This window comes from Bubalus bubalis, chromosome 21 (genome assembly GCF_019923935.1).
Source record: "Bubalus bubalis isolate 160015118507 breed Murrah chromosome 21, NDDB_SH_1, whole genome shotgun sequence".
Classification (NCBI taxonomy): Eukaryota; Metazoa; Chordata; class Mammalia; order Artiodactyla; family Bovidae; genus Bubalus; species Bubalus bubalis.
Window position 1 is genome coordinate 21,677,708 of NC_059177.1, and position 25,510 is coordinate 21,703,217.

Genomic DNA, 25,510 nt, shown 5'->3' on the forward strand with positions numbered 1-25,510 from the left:
ATGTGTATCACAGGCTGCGAATGGGTGGCCAAGAACCTTACCCTGCCTGAGCCATTCTGGTGTTGGTGTTGAGTGTGTGTTTTAAACTTTAATGGAATTAGCTGCCAAGAGTTTTAAAAAACTGAAAGATAACACAGCAAAGGATGGGTCCTTAGTTTCTCTTGATATGTGACGGCAGCTCTAGGCCCACCTTCCCATGCAGCAGCAGCTGGAAGGTGGAGGTGCCCCCAGACCTGCACACAGGCACGAGCCACTGAGCAAGCTGGCCCACCAAGACCCCTTTGTTCCAACTGGTTTCCTGCTTGGCCATGAGGAACCTCAATTTACAACCCTTGCTGTAAATAGTGTTTACACTATTTACAAGAGGCTTCCCTGATAGCTCAGTGGTAAAGAATCTGCCTGCCAACGAAGGAGACGCAGGTTCTATCCCCGGGTTGGGAAGAACCCTGGAGAAGGAAATGGGTATCCAATTCCATGGAGAGAGGAGCCTGGCATGCTGCAGTCCATGGGGTCACAAAGAGTCAGATGCAACTTAGCAACTAAACAACAACAGCAAGAACTCACTGAACATAATCATTGTTATTAGAGAAAAGGGGAGCCAGGACTGTTAAAGACATGCATCGCCTCCATCACGATAATCCCACAGGCGTGCGTGCTAAATAGCTCTCCTGAAGAGATGTACAGAATTGAGCAACCCTTTCTACCCATTCAACACAATTCCCAGGCTCCCAGCACAGACTACGGGGACACCCTGGATCATCACAAATATTAGAGGAGGAGGGGATCGCTACTGGTACTCTGGACAAGAGCCAGGGATGCTGGGTGCCAGAAATGCATAGCACAGTCCTGTTCAAGAAAGAAGCATCATTCCTCCCACACAATTTGGTATTCCAGTGGATAGTCACAGGGGTTAAAAAGCTGGTTTTTTTGCAATGTCTTTTTATTTATTTACTTATTTTTTTAAGTTTTTGGCTGCCCAATATGGCATGTGCAGGTCTTAGTTCCCTGACCAGGGGTCAAACATGCACCCGCCCCGGCATTGGAAGGCAGAGTCTTAACCACTGGGCAACCAGGGAAGTCCCGGCTATCTGCCATTTCTGAGCCAAGTCCCTAACTCCACTTTACACATTCACACAAAGCACGGTTTTGCATGGTTTAATTAATGTTATTATTAACAATTTTCCAAAAATGGGAGTGTTCTTTAATAAAGAGGAGAGTGTGCTATGCATTCTTCATAACATTATGAAGAAATGCTAACCATTTTGAAAAATCACCTTATCGAAAACATGCTTTTTGGGCCACTGGAACTAGAGACCTACATCAGCCAGTCTTTGGCTGCCTTATTCACCGGGCTTATACAAACAGGTACAAGCATTTATTTTCTTATGTCCTCTAGAATGATTGTGCCTGAGCAGTAACTTAACAAAATACCTTTCCTTTTATTTTACCTTTACAATTCATTTTCAAAATTTGGTATCTTGGGAGGCTATATTATTTATAAATTTTATTTCCTGTTCATACAGTTACATATTAATAATATTTGCTATTCAGAGGGAGAAATGGGTCTGCTGAGGCTGAGAATATCTGCCCTAAAACTGTTAAAATAATGATGCAGTCCTGGAAGCCTCCAAAGTGATCTCTTTCTTTCTGCTTTTTTTCCTTCTCCTGCCCTGTCACTGCCAAAGATGCCTCATTGTGAGGCTTACTTGTCACCTCCTCTTCCTCCAGGAAGTCCTCCCTGACTACCATATCACTAACCCTTATTCACACTAGAGGAATTGGGAGCTCCTTCTGCATGTTCAATCGCTTCCGTCGTTTCTGACTCTTTGCAACCCTGTGGACTATGGAGCCCCCAGACTCCTCTGTCTCCAGGCAAGAATACTGGAGTGGGTTGCCATGCCCTCCTCCAGGGGATCTTCCCAAACCAGGGATCGAACCTGCGTCTCCTGCATTGTAGATGGATTCTTTACCACTGAGCCACCAGTGAAGCTCTTTCTAGGTGCTCACAAAGCTTTGGTGGTTTGCCCTATAATAGTATTTGCCACAGCTGTGTCACTACCTCTATTTCTTAGTCAGCTATTAAGCTCCCAGAGGGTAAGACACTGCCAGAGCTTCACCGCCGTCACTAAGCACAGTGTTTTATTTTCATCGGTTCATGAAATATTTCTTGAGTGCTTACTATGTGCCAAACGCTATTACAAGGCACTGGGCATACAGCGGTAAACCAGACGGACATTGCTCCTCATCTTGTGGGGTTGTCATTCTACTGAGTGACAGATGATAATTAAGGGGACTATTTAATATAATTGCAGACTGTGATCAGTGCTGAGAAAGATATAAACAGGGTGCCTGATGCAGGGAAGCAAGACAAGGGTTAGATAAGGAGCTGGGGAGAGACTCTGCTGAGATAACTTGCACTGAGAAACGAAGGAGGCAGAGATCTTAACCGAGGCAAAGTCAGGAGAAGGATGTTCTCAGTAGAATAAGCTGTAAGTGCCAATATCTTGAGACTGTTACGAGTCTGTGGTGCTCCAAAACAAACGAAATGAAAGGAAATAGAGTGAGTCTGGCCAGAGCATAGTGAGGACAGTTCAGACGCCTCAGAGGGTACAGCGGGCACAAGGTCTGCATTTCAGAGGAATGGTATGGGGAGGGAGGTGGGAGGGGGGTTCAGGATTGGGAACACGTGTCCCGTGGCGGATTCATGTTGATGTATGACAAAACCAATACAATATTGCAAAGTAATTAGCCTCCAATTAAAATAAATAAATTTAAATTTAAAAAAAAAATAAATAAAGGCAATTGTGTGCACGTGCATCCTCACACTAGAGGCTCAGCTCAGGGAGATCAGGGACCTGGTCTTATCATGCCCGGAGCCCTCAGCCCCATCTAACACAGCATGTGCTGAGTAAAGGAGTCCCTTCCGTGAGTCCCGCCTTACCCAGTGCAGCTGGCTGTGACTCTGCCACTTACTGGTCACAAACTGGGCAGGCATGAGCCCCACGTGCTCACAGATACTGTACATCCTTGATGATCATCACCCGAGAAAGATTTTTAAAAATCCAGTTAGTAAATATTTGAGTGCCCCACATGTTGTAGGCAAGAGGGAGAGGGATACAGACACAAATTTCTGTCCTTGTGTAGTTTACATTCTAATCAGTGTAGACAGCTAATAAATAAATTGGAAAGATCATGGGAAGTGACAAGCAGAAAAATAAAGCAGAATAGGGGGGTGTGGAATGGACTGAAATTTCAATAATACCACATTGGATATATGTCATATCTTTTTTCTCCACACTGCAAAGAAGTTCCACACAGATAAGCCTCACAGAAGAATTAGGTCATCTAGACACTAGAGGAATTATGTCATCATTTGACAGATGGAGAAATAGGCTCAGAGAAGCTCAAAAATTTGCTTATGGTCACACAGCACAGTGGCTGTGGAATGAGCATCTCTTTGATATGCCAACCAACAGACAAGATAAATACAATGATAGCAGCTAAAGTCTACTGAGCACTTCTCATATGGCAGGCACTGTTGACATGAACCTTTCATGGTTCATTTCATGTAATCCTCACAACAAACTCTTGATGTGGATATTATTATCATTCCCATTTTACAGATGAGGTAACAGAGGCGCAAAACAGCCAAGTAACTCAGTCAAGATGACCAGTTGGTGAGGGGTGGAGCGAGCATTCAAATCTAGGCAGTTGGCTTGCTGAGCCTGTGCTCATAACCAGTATTCTACTCAAAGCCATTCTGAAAAGGAAATGGCTAAGAAAAAAGAAACGAAATGATCGAGAAAAGTAACTCTCAAGACATCTCAGGATGGACAAGCCCCACCTTTCCTTAGGATCACAGAGGATCTCTTTTATCCCTTTATTAAAGAACATATGAAAGTCAGTATCCAGAGCTGAAGGGCTTCAAAATTCATCTTCTCAACCCATTCCACCCAGACACAGCCATATGGCGGCTCATGAGACCACGCCATGGAGTCCCACCCCAGTACATACGTGCAATTTGTTGAGCAGCACTGCGTCTGTCGTGCTGTTGGCTCCTGGCTTAGCAGCTTTCCAGAACTGCTTCTGGGCAGAGTAGCGATTCATGGGACATAGTTTAAAGAGGCAATCTAGAAGTGAAACAAATAAGCAAAAAATTGTCACTGAGGATGCATGTATATACACTCAACCCATGGAAAAAACTTTATCCTTCTATTGCATTAAAGCATTAGCAATTATATGTAAATATAAGTGACAAGTTACAAAGCCCTTTTACAAACCTCTACTTTGATGGTTAATTCTCATCACCATCATGTAAGAATAGAGATGAGGAAAATGAAACTTTTAGAAAGTCAACTGTTTGTTGTTACAAAGCCAATTAGTAGCATAGCTGGGACTCAGAGTCCAAATCCAGAAGTCTTGATGCTGCCCTAGAGTTAGCTCGTTTCCCTTATAATGAACAAATTTAAGGGCAATATTTTCACTATATGTAACAACAGCTGTTGTCGTTCAGTCACTAAGTCGTGTCCGACTCTTTGCGACCCCATAAACTGCAGCATGCCAGGCTTCCCTGTCCTTCACTCTCTCCCAGAGTTGCTCAAACTCATGTCCATTGAGTTGGTGATGCCATCCAACTGTCTCATCCTCTGTCACCCCCTTCTTCTCATGCCCTCAATCTTTCCCAGCATCGGGGTCTTTCCCAATAAGTCAGCTCTTTGCATCATATGCAATATCAGTATATACAAGCATTTCTGGATATAAATCCAACTCTCCTCAATTCAACAAAATTTTTTAGAAAAACAGAAGTTTATTAGGAGGCACTTCCCTGGGCAATGGTTTCTTGAGTGTTGTTTTAATTCTCTGGGGAGTAGGAAGAAAATAGATGAACTTGCACTCAGACATTCTGTACCTTGTCCCTCTTTCTCAGTGCACGGTGATATGCTTCTGTATAGGACTGCCTGGGCTTGTAACTTTTTACGCTGTTTTATGTAGAAGATGGAGCTAGTAGTAAGGAACCCAACTGCCAATGCAGGAGATATAAGAGTTGCAGGTTCAATTCCTGGGTCAGGAAGATCCCCTGGAGAAGGAAATGGCAACCCATTCCAGTAGTTTTGCCTGGACAATCCTATGGACAGAGGAGCCTGGTAGGGTACAGTCTATGGGGCCACAAAGAATCAGACACAACTGAAGCAACTTAGCACATACTTAGAACTAACTCACAAAATGGACTAGTGGCTTCAAAAGATGCCTGCAATGAAATAAAAACATCAAAGACAGGAGTAATGCAAACTCCACAAATCAGAAAAAGGAAAAAAAAATGATGATCTAAGAAGGTCCGAAAAAAGACACCCAGATATTAAAAATTGTTTTAAAATACTTAACATGTACTAATGCATATAGATAGAGTGAGTGCCTGATGAACTATGGAATGAGGTTCATGACATTGTACAGGAGACAGGGATCAAGACCACTCCCATGGAAAAGAAATGCAAAAAAGCAAAATGGCTGTCTGGGGAGGCCTTACAAATAGCTGTGAAAAGAAGAGAAGCAAAAAGCAAAGGAGAAAAGGAAAGATATAAACATCTGAATGCAGAGTTCCAAAGAATAGCAAGAAGAGATAAGAAAGCCTTCTTCAGCGATCAATGCAAAGAAATAGAGGAAAACAACAGAATGGGAAAGACTAGGGATCTCTTCAAGAAAATCAGAGATACCAAAGGAACATTTCATGCAAAGATGGGCTCGATAAAGGACAGAAATGGTATGGACCTAACAGAAGCAGAAGATATTAAGAAGAGTTGGCAAGAATACACAGAAGAACTGCCCAAAAAAGATCTTCACGACCCAGATAATCACGATGGTGTGATCACTGACCTAGAGCCAGACATCCTGGAATGTGAAGTCAAGTGGGCCTTAGAAAGCATTACTACGAACAAAGCTAGTGGAGGTGATGGAATTCCAGTTGAGCTATTTCAAATCCTGAAAGATGATGCTGTGAAAGTGCTGCACTCAATATGCCAGCAAATTTGGAAAACTCAGCAGTGGCCACAGAACTGGAAAAGGTTAGTTTTCATTCCAATCCCAAAGAAAGGCAATGCCCAAGAATGCTCAAACTACCGCACAATTGCACTCATCTCACACGCTAGTAAAGTAATGCTCAAAATTCTCCAAGCCAGGCTTCAGCAATATGTGAACCGTGAACTTCCTGATGTTCAAGCTGGTTTTAGAAAACGCAGAGGAACCAGAGATCAAATTGCCAACATCCGCTGGATCATCGAAAAAGCAAGAGAGTTCCAGAAAAATATCTATTTCTGCTTTATTGACTATGCCAAAACCTTTGACTGTGTGGATCACAATAAACTGTGGACAATTCTGAAAGAGATGGGAACAGCAGACCACCTGATCTGCCTCTTGAGAAATTTGTATGCAGGTCAGGAAGCAACAGTTAGAACTGGACATGGAACAACAGACTGGTTCCAAATAGGAAAAGGAGTTTGTCAAGGCTGTATATTGTCACCCTGTTTATTTAACTTATATCCAGAGTACATCATGAGAAATGCTGGACTGGAAGAAACACAAGCTGGAATCAAGATTGCCGGGAGAAATCTCAATAACCTCAGATATGCAGATGACACCACCCTTATGGCAGAAAGTGAAGAAGAACTCAAAAGCCTCTTGATGAAAGTGAAAGTGGAGAGTGAAAAAGTTGGCTTAAAGCTCAACATTCAGAAAACGAAGATCATGGCATCCCATCCCATCCCTTCATGGGAAATAGATGGGGAAACAGTGTCAGACTTTATTTTTCTGGGCTCCAAAATCACTACAGATGGTGACTGCAGCCATGAAATTAAAAGACGCTTACTCCTTGGAAGGAAAGTTATGACCAACCTAGATAGCATACTCAAAAGCAAAGACATTACTTTGCCAACAAAGGTTCGTCTAGTCAAGGCTATGGTTTTTCCTGTGGTCATGTATGGATGTGAGAGTTGGACTAAGAAGAAGGCTGAGTGCCGAAGAATTGATGCTTTTGAACCGTGGTGTTGGAGAAGACTCTTGAGAGTCCCTTGGCCTGCAGGGAGATCCAACCAGTCCATTCTGAAGGAGATCAGCCCTGGGATTTCTTTGGAAGGAATGATGCTAAAGCTGAAACTCCAGTACTTTGGCCACCTCATGCGAAGAGTTGACTCATTGGAAAAGACTCTGATGCTGGGAGGGATTGGGGGCAGGAGGAGAAGGGGACGACAGAGGATGAGATGGCTGGATGGCATCACTGACTCGACGGACATGAATCTGAGTGAACTCTGGGAGTTGGTGATGGACAGGGAGGCCTGGCATGCTGCAATTCATGGGGTCGCAAAGAGTCGGACACGACTGAGCGACTGATCTGATCTGATCTGAACACATATATATGGAATTTAGAAAGATGGTAACAATAACCCTGTATACGAGACAGCAAGAGAGACACTGATGTATAGAACAGTCTTATGGACTCTGTGGGAGAGGGAGAGGGTGGGATGATTTGGGAGAATGGCATTGAAACATGTATAATATCATATATGAAACGAGTCGCCAGTCCAGGTTCGATGCACGATACTGGATGTCTGGGGCTGGTGCATTGGGAAGACCCAGAGGGATGGTATGGGGAGGAAGGAGGGAGGAGGGTTCAGGATGGGGAACACGTGTATACCTGTGGTGGATTCATGTTGATATATGGCAAAACCAATACAATATTGTAAAGTTAAAAAATAAAATAAAATACATTAAATAAATAAATAAATAAGAAACTCTAAAATAAATAAATAAATAAAATACTTAACATGTTGCCTCTAATGATAAACTTTACTCAAAGCATTCACATGCCTTAAGCATTCATATACCTGATAGTGTGCTAATCATGATTAAGAGGACACTGCATTATTTTGTTTAATCAATCTTTTTCATTGTCTGTTTTCCTGCTTGTTTTTATAAAGTATACATTATTACAGTAACACATGTATGTAACTTTTAAACACACATACACAAAGTTTAGGGATATTTTCATGTAACATTTTTCACTGTGATATGCCATCAAAAACGTTTAGAAATAACTTCTAAAAAACTAATCTTAAAATTTATACTCACTCCCTAAAAATTCTACCATTTGATATAAAGGATTTTCAAATGGTATTTATAGAGTAAATTAATAATAAATTTGGAATTAACACCCAGATCTGGAAAAACTGTACTCAGAAAGTAGATCAGACCAAACCTTTAAAGAAATTCAGCCTCCTAACGGTAGACTTATTCTTATCTGTCCACAGAAACATTTTCTGACAGGACAAGTAAATACCTAGTTACTGTCTTAGCCAAACAATGATCTCAAAGCAAGAAATACTCATTTGCTCTCAAGTACACAGATGATAAGTGTCTCTGCTCAGTCGTGTCCAACTCTTTGTGACCCCATGGACTGGAGCCCACCAGGCTCCTCTGTTCATGTGGAATTTCCCAGACAAGAACACTGGAATGGGTTCCTTTTCCAGGGGATCTTCCTGGACTGAGGAGCAAACCCATGTCTCTTGTGTCTCCTTCATTGGCAAGTGGATTCTTTACCACTGCGCCACCTGGGAAGTGCCGTAGAATTAAGACTTTAGACTAAGACACTAAGATTTTCCTCTAATTCAGACCACCCTTTCTTCTAGGTGGAATCAATGAACTTTTACTAAGTCCAGTACAAATAATTGACATCATTCAGAAAAAAAATTGAAATCAGGTAACTGTAGAAATAAAAGGTACTTTACTATTTCTACAAATCTCCTTCTTCATTACATATTTCTATGCAGTCACAAGCCATCTTTATCAAGAATACAATTCATCTATTGAAAGTAATTGTTAGTGAACATGAAAGACGCTATCCAGGTCTTTACAGAACAAAGGGCAGGGGAGGAAACTGGTTTAAAAGATAGGACTGCTCTCTCCATCCCAATGAAAGTCACAGGTCATTGTTATTTACTCCATAAGTGGCAACTTCACAACATCACTGAAAGACAGTTTTTTCTACCAGTTTGAACCATGTGAACTCTCCATTTGCCCTGAGAACAATCACACACAACCATGAGACCACTGGCCAGCGTTAAACGTCTTATCTTTGACACAGGATAGAGGGCGGCATATGTACTGGGCCACAGTGACTTCCTTGATAAGCGTATGACATCACACAAAAAAATTCATAACATTTAAGTCACCAGTATTCATATCTGATATATGATTTACTTTATGGGTCAACTGAGGTTAACAATTTCAATTTTCATCAGTAAGAAGATACTGAGTAAATTGTTTTTTTCCTCTAAAACAATTCATATGATGATAGCTAAAGTATATGCATTACCACCCCCTTAATAATTTGACTTCAGTTGGTTTGAGGATCAACCGGATCTATAATATCAAAGGATTAACATGCATTGGATAGCATCCTTTTACAACTGTTCATAGTACAGCCAAGTCAAGCACCCCACTTAACAAACCAATGGACTACCAATAGGCTCAAAATTTCAGATAATTTCCATTACCTAAGATGACAGTGTGAACTGAAGCACTGTCAATCCAATTAAAGTCTTGCTGTAACTTCCACAGCAACTATTTTTCTTGGATAAAACAGAGCACTGTACTGGGTTAAGCATTTTTACAACTAACCATCTATGTAAATATAAGCAATGCTAACACACTAGTAACAGAACCAAATTAGCCTTGCTGATTTTGTCCTGCCTTCCCAGTTGCTTAGCAACTGATTCTAAGTGAAAATTAAATTAAGCAATTCAAATGGGATGTTAAAGTAACCTTCTGAAATTCTGCACTTCCGCGGCTCTGTATTGCCCTTTGCTATTTGGACGGCACAACAGGACAAAATTAAAGTTCTGCTGGATCTTAATACTGTGCTAAGTATAGAAATGCACAAATATAGGAAATTCAGTGCAAAAATTTTACCTGTTTGGGGGAAGCAAGTATGCATGTGTGTCTATATATGTGCATGTACACACACATGCCCACCCTGCGCTTTGATTTCGCCCCAAAGAAATGTCACAAAGATCTTTTATGTGACAAGTGTTTTTTTCAGGTCTTTGAAGAATAAACTAAACTCAGCTTTCAAAAAAATTACTTTGGAATATTCCTAAGCTTTAGCAGATGCCACACTGGGCCAGCAAAGGAGAAGTTAGCTGAATGGACAGGCTGGGTTAAGTGTTAAAGGGTGCATGGCCTGAAAGGGGGCCAGAGGTGGTCCTCCATGGTTTAGACAGCATTCTAGAACTCAGCTGGAGGGAGAACACTCAACTGCTTTGCAGATGTGTTAACCGTGGCCTAAGGACTGTGGTGCTCGGCTGCGGAAGACAGGAGCAACAGGAGCCACACGTGTGCTTGGAGCCCACCTTAATGTAAGGGGTCCTGGGGTGGGGTGAGAAGGCAAAGCAGCCAACCTCGGAGGGAACACACATCAGAGACTTAGCGAGAAAATAAAGTCTGCCGGAAGAACACTTGAAAGCCAGTTCCTCGCTGTCCTCCACAACCTTGAACTCTAGAATGGAAGGTCCCTGATGGCAGACACTTGTATCTGTTCTGTAGGTGGGCCACAGGGAGGCAATGCCTGTCCTACAAAAGCAGTGGGAAAGTAGCAAAGGACTTTAAGCAAAGAGGAACCTGGCTGATGTTTCTATGGGAGCTTTCTTCTTGATCATGGCGCCTATAAGAAAGGGAAGGCTAGGATGGGGTGGATTTAGAGGAGAACAGAAGTCAAGAATCTGCTTTTGGCTATGGTTGGTTTGAGATGCGTATGAGACAACCAAGCTGAAATGTTCAGAGGGCTGTCGGTCAACTGAAAATACAGGACAGCCAGTAATTTAAGGGGATGGGGGCAGAAGAGAAGGAAGGATGGGGTGCCAGAGAGAGGAGAGGCGAGTCGAGGAAATCAGTACAACAAATACGATGCAGTGACCCACCCTGGGTCGGGAGACGTAACTAAACCTAGAGAATATGTTAACTGAGGCTTACAAAGGCTTGAACTTGATTCGAAGTTAGTTTTCAGAGGACAGAATAAAGACATTCCCTCTCCTTTTCCCCTTCCCCCAACACAACCCCAATACAGTGAAAATTAAAAACAAAAAAATGCAAGTTCATCTCCTAAGAATCTTAGGTACATCTTCCCAAGTTGGAATAAATGAACATGGAAAGAATATGGATGGGTGGAACTGATCAATGGAGGGATCCTCTTTTCATCTTGGTTTATATATTCAATACCTTTTAATAACCTATAATGGAGAAGAATCTAAAAAAGAATGTGTGTGTGTGTATCTCTGAATCACTTTGTCATACACTTGAAACTAACAAAACATTGTATATCAACCATACTTCAATATTCTTTTTAAAAAATCTAGTATGTCTTTAGCTCAACAGTGAACAACACTTACAGTTATAAGAAGCTAACACTAGATATAAATTTAGCTAAAAGATGTGATATAACCTTACCTAGAGGATGGAGGGTGCACAGGGAGGTGTGAGAAGCCACCTTCATCTATAATAACAGGGTGTGAACAGGTGATATTTAAAAGAGATTAATCTACAGGCATTAAGAGACACATATCATCCAGAAATACAGTGGTAAATACCAAAAGAAAATGTCAACATGTTTTAAGTTGTTGCCTCTACAAAGTGGGAAGGCGTGAGGTGCCAGACATAGGAGTGTTATTTTTATTCTGCACTTTATCAATATTTGACTTTTTTGGTTCAATTCACATAAAATTAACTGGCTTCAAGTGAACAATTCTGCGGCATTCCATGCATTCCCAATGTTGTAGAATCGCCACTTCTAAGTTTTGAGACATTTTAATCACTCCCAAGAGGAAAACCTGTATCTATGAAGCAATTCCTCCCCCAACCCATGTACCCATGAAAGTCTTTAACTTTTATAAATGACCTTTTAATACTAAAGCACTGTTCAATATCATACTGAGATATCATTTTATACTACAGGGTGACAAAAGGCAATATATAATCTAATATATAATCCAGCAACTCTCTGCCAGACAAAACATTTCTGAGAAATCCCTCCTATGCCACTAGATCTCGCACTTCGGTATGCGGAAGGATTCTCTAGGAAAAAGAGCCATGAGAAGGCACATCTTCTCTTGAGCTCACTGGCCTGAAAGAAATATTAAACTCGTGCTCACAGGTCATCAGTGATAACCAATCACACGGCCCTTCCACCCCTCCGTGATGTCAGGAACTAAGAAATGCACTTCAGTTGAATGCTCAGGAAGAAGAAATGAGTTTGCTAAAGACTGAACCATCCCCTGCTGCAGTCTGTCCTCCAGTTTGCCAAGCATCCATTTCACTGTCTCTTACCCTACCCCCTGGCTGATGTGGTGGTAGTTAACTAGGCAAACAGGCCCTTATTGCAAAGAATCTGAGCTCTTGTAACCCACCTCACTGATCAAAGAGACAAATAGTCAACAAGTTATTTTTTAAAAAAACTCTTCATTCAGCCAGCATACATAAATGTAATTTTGTGTTGGGAGAAATCAAGGGTAAATTTACATGAACTCATATAAGAAAAATTTTAAGTGTTGATCATACGTATCTTTTTTTGAAAAAGGTTAAGAGGCAACAGAATAAACATTTCAGAAGGCACCGACATTTCAGAAGGCACCGACGATGTGATCAACAAAGAGAAAGCGGAATGTTAATTTCCCACCAAGGGAGTTAAGAGTCCAAAGAAGCAATGAAAGGGGAAAACAAAAATTGTTGGGTGTTAAGGACTTTCCCAACTCGACTTACGAGACCAGCAGTTTCACGACAGTAGACCTTATCTGACTTCTGTATCATCCTGTCTCAAGTGTACTCAGTAAATTCAGGATCAATGAATGAATGAGTGGACACTCAAGGTGGAAGAACAGTCTTCAGTGGCAGTTCACAAAAGGAAAACCTCTTACTTCCAACAAAAGCCTTCCACAAACAAGTAATTAAGTCCACTTCACTTAAAGAGGAAACCAGCACAGCACACTGCTGTGTCTGTTGCATGCGAACCACATTTCCCAAGCCGGGACAGAAGAAGCTCTTTGAAGTCTGGTGACATTTTCCAAATGGAACTGCCAAATCAACCTTCCATTACTTGTCTGCAGAAAACAGACACTGTTCCTGAGGGACAAAGGACAACAAGGTAATTTTTTCCCACGTAAGTGACCAGATGCTTATTTAGACTGAGGACACCCACGGTTGCTATCCTGTAAACTTTATCATCTTTCCCGGTTGCAGAACCATCATCCATAAACACATTAAAAAAACCAGAAATGTAGGGAGACACTTCCCTTTTTGACCTCTTTGGCTTGGCCAATTTAATTTGCTTTTTATTGGAGCATAACTGCTTTACAATGTTGTGTTAGTTTCTGCTGAACAACGGAGTGAATCAGTCATATGTATACATATATCACCTCCCTATCATACCACCCATCTAGGTCATCATTGAACTTGGCCAATTCAATTTTGACTCACCTTTTTGCAAGGATTATTGAATATAGATCAACTTTAACCCAGAGAAGAAAAGTAAAAAATTAATGGGGAAGGCAAGGCCGCTTCCCATTGTGGCTGACAGAAGGGACCAGCGATCCCTTCCAGGGAACACAGGAAGCTGTCTTCACTTAGACAGCTACGGCCTCCGTCCTGGCCTCTGCACTTGGACAGACGGATATGAACTCCCACTGCAAGTTAAAGACTGCTTGTGGGAGCAGGGCCGGATGTCTGGGGAAGTGCCAAGAGCCTGCTTCTCTCAGCACCTCAGTCTGGTTCTCTGTTGCCCTATTGACTCTGCGAGTGATCAATATTCCCCCAATAACTTCCTCTTTGGCTTAGGTTAGTCAGTTTCTGTTGTTTGCAACTAAAAGTGTGAGCTGACCCATTGAGTGATAAAACATATTGCACTCTGCTGGTGATAGAAATAAACAAATGCCAACAAAAATAAGAGACAAGGAATCTGGGAAGCAGGATTCCAGCCCTGGCTCCACCACTCACTAGCTAAGCAGCCATGGCCAGGTTACTTAAGCTCTCTGTGTCCACAGGTCTTCCTCTAGAAAACAGATCATCCCCAAGGACCACAGAGCCCGAAGACCTGCTCTAGTCTCTGGAAGCTTACAGATCATGTCAGACAAGTCACAGAAAGCCCAATATGGAAGCACTGAGCTGTGCATTGGTCTGGAAACTGGACGACTCGGTTTAAACAGCTCTATTATATGTTAGTTGTATGACCCTGGGGGAAATTAGCTCATCTCTTGCCTATAAAAGGGCAATAATCACAATGGGTAACACAAACTAACCTAAAAGATTAACTATTTCACTTAAAGCACTTAGTACAGATTATGGCACAGAGTAAACAAATATTAGCTGCTAAGACAGTATGGATAAACACATCACGTCTTCACACAAAACTGCAATGCTGGATGGTTATGCTGCAGTAGAAACAAGCTATTGTTACATGGAACAACATGGATGTACTTTACAAACATTATTTGGAGTGAAAAAAACCAAGGCAAAAAGAATCCATTTATACTGAATGAATCCATTTACATGACGTTCAACAAGAGGCAAAATTTACCAAGAGCTAGACAGAATAGCAGTCACATTTTGAGGGGGGTATTTCTGGGGTGCCCTTTGGAGAAGGGGCACTTTCTGGGGTGCTGGAGATGTTCTATCTCAATGTGGACGAGGGTCATGGGGGTTCAGTTGGATTTAAAAATTGAACAGCGCTGAGATTTAAGATTTGTGTATCTTTGTGCGTGTGTGTGTGTGTGTGTGTGTAATACCTTAAGGGGAAAAAAAATGAAGTAGTAGCTGTTCTCACAATAAGGAGGATGGTCTTGCTGATAATAGAAAACCAAACTTTTCCTTCATGTAAAAGGTTAACAATAGTGTCTGACTTCCGTGGCTGCAAAAACATGCTTTGTTTTGCCAGGGTTGGGGCTGGGTATTTGCTGGTACATAATGGAGAGGAGGAAGGGCGGGAGGGAGATGACATCACTGGTTCCCCAAAGGGCCTCCGTTATTTGTTCACTGCAGGACACTCTGGGCACGGAGGGCAGTGAGCATTCCCTGGCCCCAAGCCTGATGCCCAGGGGGACTAGGACCGAGGAGGGTTTTCCCCCACTGATGCCCTTCTCTATTCATATGGTTTTAAACCATTAATAGGAAGCAGTTGAAAAATGCAATCTGTAATGAAGGCCCATGATGACACTTGCTTCAAAATAATTGGGGAAAGGGAGCTGGGAGGGGAGAGATGACACGAGATGAACCAGGAAATGTTAACAGTAAAGGTGTGTAGAGGGTACATGGTGGTTCATCATATTATTATTCTCTCAATTTGTATATGTACTTTACAATTTTTATACTGAAAGACCTTTTTGTATATTCAAAATCATCTATGAAATTTATTTTCAAGTGTGAACCTTCTACAAAAATCCATCAAATATTCACCAAGTTCAAAACAAGGCTATTTTTAAGAAGAGAGAAGAAACAAAGGGAAAAAAAGAAGGGAAAGAGGGAGGGACAGAGAAAGAGAGGGGAAAAAAAAAAAAAGGAAGGAAGGGGGAAGGAGAAAAGCCTGTTATATATGGAATCTGGTGTAATTTCTAAATCTATCTGAAAACCAGTATATTTTGGAAATGAGTAAACAGCTGGATGCACTTGTCAAAAAGTTAAGAAATGCACAGAGAGGACGCCCAGCTCTATGTTAGATATACGAATAAACAAAATTGGGGACTTTGGGTTAAAAACCTTGCTGTGTAGAACTCTACATGCTCAGTCTCTCTCAAGGAAAACGCAATCTCACAGCGCACAGCCCTGGCTATTTCAAAAATTATAGCACGTGTGAACCTCTGAGGATATGTCACATCTACAAAAGCGCATTCAGAAGGTCTTAAGCATCTGGCCTGAAAGATTTACAGAAGCTATTGGGTTGGTCATTCCAAGATCCTCCTGGAAAAATACGTTTGCTACCAGAAATTCCCATAACACAAAGACAGTGTACACTGTTTCTCCTGAGTCTGATTTCTACTTCACTCAACAAACATTTCTTAAGCCTCTGTGTGCTGGAAAACCTGGTCCCCGAGGGTCCTCAGGAAGACAGAAGAGCCAGCAGGTAACTGCAGGGTGTCTGAAGCATCTATTGCTCGGGCCAGTGGGCAAGGCAGGAAGAGGGATGGATAATGTAGGAAGAGTGAGAAGCTGGAGAAATCTGTAATGTATAATCACATCACCCCCAGAATTATCCTGCTTTTCTACGAAGTGGGTCAGACTTCCTGATCAGGACCATGGTCTAGAAGAGAAAGGCTAATACCGCCAGCCTGCCGGCTCTCCTCCTGCCCCTACCCGGGGAAGAAGGCCATCACCCTTTGACCTCACGTGCGCCCCTCCCTCCCATGCTCTCCATGTGGTGTTCAAGGCACCCTTAGCCGACTGAGCAAAGCTGTCACTGCTGGCTTGCATTCATTTCTCCACAGAGAGGCAAGAAGGCAAGTGGACACCAACAACCAATGGAAGACACAGCCCCATTTGCTTTCTCTGTTCCTTTATTGTCCTGGTCTCCACTGCAGACCTAGAGACCCCACTCTGGGTCCCTCTGTGCTTCCAACCCAGGGTTCCCCAACCAGCCCCTTCCCTGCAACAGATGGACCACTCCCTACATACATATATTAAAAAAAAATTTTTTTTTTTACGTACTAAAGCATACCCACAGTGAAGAGACTGCTTCCAAAGGGACCCTTTCACTCACCCTTATTCAGTGCAAAGGAACTAAATAAACAAATCAAGAGCCACTCAAAGATGTCATATATTTAACCTAGATACAGAAAAAAAAAAAACCTACTGTCTTCATTTATATCATGACTTATGTTGTCTTTATTTACATTTTTAATCCTAGCAAACACAGCCTACCATCATATAGCCTTTTAAGTCAAAATATCTCAAAAAAAAAAAATGACTGTTGAGCTTTTTCTCTCCTCCAGAACACCTGCCTGAAAGACACAACACATTTCCATGCAAAATAGTGACTTAGTAGAGCAGCAATTCTCCAGGAAGTCACCTCAAAAATGACACCTCCCTTCAAAATGATCACACCAGGGTTTCTGAGAGCCAGTTCTGACACTCTGGGAATCATCTCTAATTCTCTGTGGGGAGAACCCTGGCAGCAGCTGTGGTCTCTATATTCCAGGTATCGTAGCACACCATCTTCCAGGTCTTACAGTCAAGAATGCTCCCCCCCACACCTCGAGAACCACAGGATTAAACCTTCCTCTCCCTTATTCTTAAGAATCAATGTGCTAAAATGACCCAAATTGACAAAATGGACAAAGTAGGTGGTGGAGAGGGAAGCATCCCAGACTCTTACCATGTCACAAAACCACCTTCTTTGTTTGCTGTATACGAAACTCTACTTGATGGCTAGAGCTCTCTTTCTAAAACTGACTTAGAGGGGGAGGCATTAGAATTGACATATGTACACTACTGATCCTTGGAAGGAAAGTTATGACCAACCTAGACAGCATATTAAAAAGCAGAGACATTACTTTGTCAACAAAGGTCCATCTAGTCAAGGCTATGGTTTTTCCAGTAGTCATGTACAGATGTGAGAGTTGGCCTATGAAGAAAGCTGAGCGCTGAAGAATTGATGCTTCTGAACTGTGGTGTTGGAGAAGACTCTTGAGAGTCCCTTGGACTGCAAGGAGATCCAACCACTCCATCCTAAAGGAGATCAGTCCTGGGTGTTCATTGGAAGGACTGATGTTGAAGTTGAACCTCCAATACTTTGGCCACCTAATGCAAAGAGATGACTCATTGGAAAAGACCCTGATGCTGGGAAAGATTGAGGGCAGGAGAAGAAGGGGACAACAGAGGATGAGATGGTTGGATGGCATCACCGACTCAATGGACAGGAGTTTGGGTGGACTCCAGGAGTTGGTGATGGACGTGGAGGCCTGGCGTGTTGTGGTTCATTGGGTCGCAAAGAGCTGGACATGACTGAGAGACTGAACTGAACACTATTGATGGTGGTGGTTTAGTTGCCAAGTTGAGTCCGACTACTGTGACCTTGTGGACTGTCTTCTGTCCATGGGATTTCTCCAGGCAAGAATACTAGAATGGGCTGCCATTTCCTTCTCCAGGGACTCTTCCCGACCCAGGGACCGAACCCAGGTCTCCTGCGTTGCAGGTGGATTTTTTACCGACTGAGCCACCAGGGAATTCTCCATACACTACTGATACTACGTATAAAATAGATAACTAATGAGAATCTACTCGTTATAGCTCAGGGAGTATAGCTCAGGGAAGTCTACTCAGTGCTCTGTGGTGACCTAAATGGGAAGGAAATCCAAAAATGGGGGGGATATATGTATACATAAGGCTGATTCACTTTGCTGTACAGTAGAAATTAATACAACATTGTAGGTTTGGAGCCTAGGAATTCCTATTTTTAACTATATGATTCTTCTTCGTGATTCTTCTCCAAGTGATTCTTCTGTTTTTTTATTGCAGTATAGTTTATTTACAATGTTGTGTTAATTTCAAGTGTGCAGCAGACTGATTCAGTTATACATACATACATACATACACATATATATATATATAACACATGTGTATCTTTTCCAGATTCTTTTCCTTTATAGGTTATCACAAGATGTTCCCTGTGCTATACTTTTTTTTTCCTTGCTTTTTATTTTATACATAGCAATATGTACCTGCTAATCTCAAAGTCCTAATTTATCCCTCCCCCTCCTTTCCCCATTGGTAATTATAAATTTGTGTTCCATGTCTGTGAGTGTATTTCTGTTTTGTAAATAAGTGCACTGGCATAATTTTTTAGGCTTCACATATAAATGATACCATATCATATTTGCCTTTGCTTGACTTACTTCCATAGTAAAGAATGAAATAGTGCCATTGGCAACAATATGGATGGACTAAGAGATTATCCCACTACGTGAAATCAGCCAGGTGATTCTAATGTGATTTGTCCCCAGCTGTACCCTGGGAAACACCAACGCACAGAATAAATTAATTCTCAAAGCAGCATTTTTCAAACATTGATATGGAGACCAATCATCTGTTGTTGACATGCAGGCACTGATTGAGTGGATGTGGGGAGGGGTCTGAGAAGCTCCTGGCCTGGGGACTGCTCTGAGTGGCAACATTCTAAGAGACTGAAGTCACTGCCAGCCGCTTGGACTCCCTAGTCCTGCCAGTACAGCCTTCAGGGTGTTTGGCAAGCAAAGCGTTCAGATGCCTCAGATGTAAGTGTGGCAGAAAGGACATCAGCCGAGGATGGGTGGTCCCTCACTTGGCCCATCCAGCTCTCCAGTTTCATTTCTTTAAAATGCTCCTCCACCAACACCCAGCTCTCACCCTTCCAAAACACAGTTCTCACAAACATGCACCATATGTCACCTTCTGTATTTTTATCAAGTTGTTCTCTCTGCTTGAAACTGTATTCCCAGGTCACCAACTGCGCCAGCACCATGGCCATTTTCTGACTAGCCTAGTCTTCATCCCTCATGCCTTCAGCTCACCTCAAAGCACCCAAGTCCCTAGAGAGGCTTCCCTGTTCCCCCTCCTACCCCCACACCATGATGCTGTCATTGCTCCTTCCTCCAGGATCCCCAACAATGTTTTCTCCCTTTAGTTCAGTTGCTCAGTCGTGTCCAACTCTTTGTGACCCCACTGACTACAGCACGCTAGGCTTCCCTGTCCATCACCAATTCCCGGAGTCTATTCAAATTCATGTCCATCGCGTTGGTGATGCCATCCAACCATCTCATTCCCTGTCGTCCCCTTCTCCTCCCCTTATGACCTGTGTAACAGGTGCATGGAACATTAAAGACTCATCTATTCAGTGGGAAAAATTATTCCCTCTGTCCCTAGATGTTAAAAAAAAAGGACTTCCCTGGTTGTCCAGTGGTTAAGAATACACCTGCCAGTGCAGGGGACATGGGTTTAATCCCTGGTCCAGGAAGATTCCACATGCTGCGGGGCAACTAAGCCCATGTGCCACAACTACAGATCCAGTATGCTCTCGAGCCCGTGTTCTGCAACAAGAGAAGCCACCACAGTGAGAAGCCTGTGTACTGCAATTAGAGAGTAGCCCCCACTGACCGCAACTCGAGAAAGCCCGTGCACAGCAATGAAGACCCGGTGCAGCCAAAAATGATAAATTACATTTTAAAAAACAGCAAGACATCGACAATTACCAGTTGCCAACAGTACCAATTCAGAAATTCAGAGTATCTAAACACTTAAAATGATCAAAGCTGCCAGTATTATTTCAAGCCAGGTTTTTCACTTACACCCCCATCCTTCCTACTGTATCCCCATCATGCCCACTTCAATTTCTGGTCCCCCCGTGGTGGATGCAGGGGATTTGGACAGAGACGAAGGACAAGGAGAGCAGAAGAGTCCCTCCTTGGCTGGAAGAATCAAGCTGGCTTCACACTCCAGCCCTGCATGACCGACAGATATGTAGAGCTGCTTCTTCCATGAGCACTTTCTCTTAGATTTTTATTTGTAAATAATTGCAAGCAGACTACTCTTTACCCAAAGTCACCTACTGTTACCATTTCGTCCATGTGCTTTATCACTCATGTTCTCTCTGCATGTACACATATAATATTGCATATGCATGGTGTATATTGTACCTGTGACATACTTTCCTGCACTACTTGGAAGTTACATATATTACTGCCCTTTGAAATTTATTTCAGTGTCCATTTCCTAAGAATAAGGATATTTTCTAACATGATTACTGCTCAATTGTCAACTGCAGTAAATTTAACTTTGATCCTGTACTTTCATCTCATCTATGGTCCTCGCTTCCATTTTGTCATTTGGCCCCATAATGTCCTGTTCAGCACTTCCTGACCCAGTCCAGGGTCCAGTTTAGGACCAGGGATTGCCTTTAGTTGTGATGTGACTACAGCTGTTCTTCACTTTCTATGATGATGACATTTTTCAAAAACACAATTCTCCACTTTAAAAAATAGAGTATTCCTCAATAGGTGTTTGTCTGATGTTTCCTCAAGATTCAACTCTAGCTGGAGTTCTGCATAAGGGATGCTGTAGGCTTCGTAAGGCGACATCTGGCGGCACATGGTATCCATCTGCTCTGGTTGGCACTTTAATAGGAACCTTGAAGATTAACCTGCCATTGCTTGACATCCCTCCTCTGTATTCCCTCCTCAGGGGGAAAAGCATCTCCTCGGGCAGTCACAACCCCTTTCCAGCCACTGAAGACCCAATCCATCAACCCTCCCTTCTCCTCCATGGAGCCCCCTTTCTGGCTCAGACAACCCCCACAGCAGCTCCCCCCAACACACAAAACACACGTCACCCTTATGTGCCCAATGGAAAAATCACACCTTCTTTGCCCAGGGAAATGGATGCCGATGTAGCAGAAATGCTTTTACTGTACTGTCAACAGAGCTAGACAGCCTCTTTCATCCCCTGCTGCTGCTGCTAAGTCACTTCAGTCGTGTCGGACTCTGTGCAACCCCAGAGATGGCAGCCCACCAGGCCCCGCCGTCCCTGGGATTCTCTAGGCAAGAACACTGGAGTGGGTTGCCATTTCCTCCTCCAATGCATGAAAGTGAAAAGTGAAAGTGAAGTCGCTCAGTCGTGTCCGACTCTTAGCGACCCCATGGACTGCAGCCTACCAGGCTCCTCCGTCCATGGGATTTTCCAGGCAAGAGTACTGGAGTGGGGTGCCATTGCCTTCTCCCTTTCATCCCCGTATATATATATATTCCCTGGCTGGAATCAGCCACCCCCACCCTCTCCCCAAGCAGAGGAGACACACATCCAACTCTCCAAGTAATCGAGTTGTAACTTCTAATGCTTTTTACAAAGGCTCTGACCCCTCAACAGGGATGCATCATCCTTTGTGTCCCAGTGCCTCAGCAGACTTCTGACTTGTCTATCTCCCTGACCTGCCTCCCCCCTCCCACCTCCATAACTCTGCAAATGCCTGCAAACAAAGGTCCAGGGGCTTATTCATCACTGTGTTCCAAATGGCCTGGCAGACACATACGCCTTCCACAACCACTGTTGGGTTATAATGTACCTGCCACCTAGAACACATCTTCAAACACATTTGAAAACCGTCATCTGAAAAGTAGGTTTTGCCTTATTTCCATCTCCTTTCTTTTTTTTTCCCATTTGTTTAGTCAACTCTTGATACTTTATTATTTTATTTAGTATTTCTATTTTCTTTTCATATGTTTTATTACCAGAAAGCTTGAATGTTTTATACGAATATGTATCCATTTGTATCTTGTATCTTAAAAATCAAGATATCATTCATAGCCAACAAAATTTAGACTTTTAAAATTCATGTGTACTGTGCTAACTCGTTTCAGTCATGTCTGACTCTGTGCGACTCCATGGACTGTATCCAAGCTCCTCTGTCCAAGGGATTCTCTAGGCAAGAATACTAGAGTGGGTTGCTATGCCCTCCCCTCCAGGGGATCTTTCCGACCCAGAGATCGAACCCAGATCTCTTTATATCTCCCGCATTGGCAGGCATGTTCTTTACCACTAGTGCCACCTGGGAAGCCCCTTTAAAGTATACAGTTTAATTGTTGTTGTTCTTGTTTTTTAACTAATTCAGACTTGGTATAATCATCACCACTGTCTAATTCCAGAAACCTATTAGCAGTCATTGTCCACTCTCCTCTCCCCTCAGGACCTAGCAGCTACTGGTCTACCTCTGTCTCTATGAATTTTGGACATTTCACATAAATGTAATCATAAAATACATGAACTTTTGTGATTAGCTTCTTTCACTTAGCATAATGTTTAGAAGGTTCATCCACATTGTGGCATCTATTAGTACTTCATTCCTTTTTCAGTTCAGTTCAGTTCCTCAGTCATGTCTGACTCTGTGATCCCATGGACTGCAGCACGCCAGGCTTCCCTGTCCATCACCAATTCCCGGAGCCTACTCAAACACACGTCCATCATGTCGGTGATACCATGCAACCATCTCCTCCTCTGTTGTCCCCTTATCCTCCTGCCTTCAATCTTTCCCAGCATCAGGGTATCTTCCAATGAGTCCGTTCTTCACATTAGGTGGCCAAAGTATTGGAGTTTCAGCTTCAGCATCAGTCCTTCCAATGAATATTCAGGACTGATCTCCTTCAGAATGGACTGGTTGGACCACCTTGCAGCCCAAGGGACTCTCAAGAGTCTTCTCCAACACCACAGTTCAAAAGCATCAATTCTTCGGTGTTCAGCTTTCTTTATAGTCCAACTCTCACATCTGTACATGACCACTGGAAAAACCATAGCTTTGACTAGACGGACCTTTGCTGGTAGTTAACCTTTTTATGGTTGAATAATAGCCCACTGTGTGAATATATCACATTTTGTTTATCCATTCAGTTGATGGATGTTTGAGCAAAGCATACTTTTTAGCTATTATGAATAATGTTGCTAGAAACATTCAGGTATAAGTTTTTATGCACGTATTTTTTTTTACTTCTCTTGGGCATGTACTTAGGAGTGGAACTGATGACTATTATGGTAACTATACTCAACCTTTTGAGGAACTGCCAAACTATTTCACAAAATGGTTGTGAGATTTTACAGTCTCAGCTGTATGAGGGTCCCAGTTTCTCCTCACCCTCCCCAACACTTATTACTGCCCACCTTTTTTACTTTAGTCATACTAGTGGTTTCTGTGTGCACTTCTCTAATGACCAATGATATGAGCATCTTTCCATGTGCTAATTGGTCATTTGTGTATTTTCTTAAAAGAAATTTCTATTCAAATCCTTTGCCAATTTTCAAACTGGATTTGTTGCTATGTAGTTCTAAGAGTTTTTTTTTTTTTTTAATTGTGGAATTTTAAGAGTTCCCAGATACTAGTCCTTAACAGAAAAATGATTTGCAAACATTCTCTCCCTTTCTGTGAGATGTCTCTTCACTTTCTTCATAATTTCCTTTGAAAGTTTTAAGTTTGATGACATTCACTTTACCTATTCTTCATTTTACTGCTTATACTTTTGGTATTGCATCAAGTAACTTCTGCCTAATCCAAGTTTGTGAAGATTTATACCTACGTTTTCTTCTAGGAGGTTCACAGTTTTAGTGCTTATATTTAGATCTTTGATTCATTTTGTATTACCTTTTGTGTATGGTGTGAGGTAAGGGTCCAGTTTCATTCCTGTGTATCTGGGAATCCAGTTGTTCCATTACTACTTGCTGAAAAGATCATTTACCCATTTTGTCTTGGTAACTATATTGAAAATCAACTGACTTACCCATCACGGGTTTCCTCCTTTACTTCTAACAGGCAATTAATGTCCACCTAACACTTCCCACATTCAACTACCACCAATAAAAGGGAAGAAAAATATATTTATTAAAAAAAAAAGTTCTAGAAACACCAAGAAAGTCTACAAATATAATTAAAGACATTTGAAAATCTAAAATTAGCATCATTTCTCTGCAAGTTAAACACACACACATATATAGGTTTCAAGAGATGTAGGTTCAATCCCTGGGTCAGGAAGATCCCCTAGAGTAGGAAATGGCAACCCAATGCAGACTGGAAAATTCCATGGACAGAGGAGTCCATTGGGTCACAAAGAGTTGGACATGACTGAGTACACACACACACACACACCAGCTATAATCACTTTAGTATGTAAGAATGTGAGCCGAAATACTGGGTCTGAAAACCCAACTTTTCAAATACTGGGAGAAGAAGGAAGGTCTTCAGAATGGGTCTTGCTGACATATAAGGCAGTGTGAGATTACATTCCCAGGCTATTTTCTTTACTGTCAATAACTTTTTAAACAATGGATATGACAACATACTTGGCGAAGTTAGCTTTGATGAAGTCCTCTTCCAGGAATAAACGCAACTTGTAACACTGAATGAATTTCTCCAAAGGCCACAAAATTATGATGTGGTTTCATGAGCTGTACTACCCAACCAAGAAATTAAGTGGGACTCTCATTTTTTTCTCCACTCCTTTGCTGTGATGGCTACTGAGGTTCTGTTGAACTCATCTTTGGGGAGCAAAACAGTCTTAGGGTGACAGACATAGAAGCTAGCTATTTTGATACTATCTTGACCTTTTTCCAAGGAATGTGTCCACCACCATTAACTTTATATGCCCAGAATACCAACTTTCACACCATAATCGCCACACTACAATTTTCGAACAGCCACAGACTATCATTTTACACAGACAACATATAGTTGACAAATGCCAGGAAAGTGTTCTCAATTTAGAAGCCAAAAATTGAAGCTATTTCAACCCTTCTCAAAAAAAAAACACAAAATAGGAAGGTCGGTAGAGAAGGCGTTCTTTCTGAGCTTCAGCCTGTTGACCTTCAAAGAGCCCACCTGCACATTCCCCCAACAAGGCAACCCATAAGACCAAGGATGGCTTCTCCTTAGAATCACAGAATTATGTAAGACCTCAGAAATCCTGGATGCCAATCCAAATCT

General features: G+C 42.2%; 1 protein-coding gene across 10 annotated transcripts in view; it reads right to left on the minus strand.

The window, feature by feature from the left end:
- Positions 1-25,510, minus strand: part of ITPR1 (inositol 1,4,5-trisphosphate receptor type 1) — a 354,027-nt gene that overhangs the window by 217,199 nt on the left and 111,318 nt on the right. For all 10 annotated transcript variants that reach the window (XM_044934302.1, XM_044934310.1, XM_044934306.1 and 7 more), the window contains one exon: positions 4,015-4,130. In XM_044934302.1, coding sequence (XP_044790237.1) covers positions 4,015-4,130 — 116 coding nt within the window. The remainder of the gene's footprint in view (positions 1-4,014; positions 4,131-25,510) is intronic.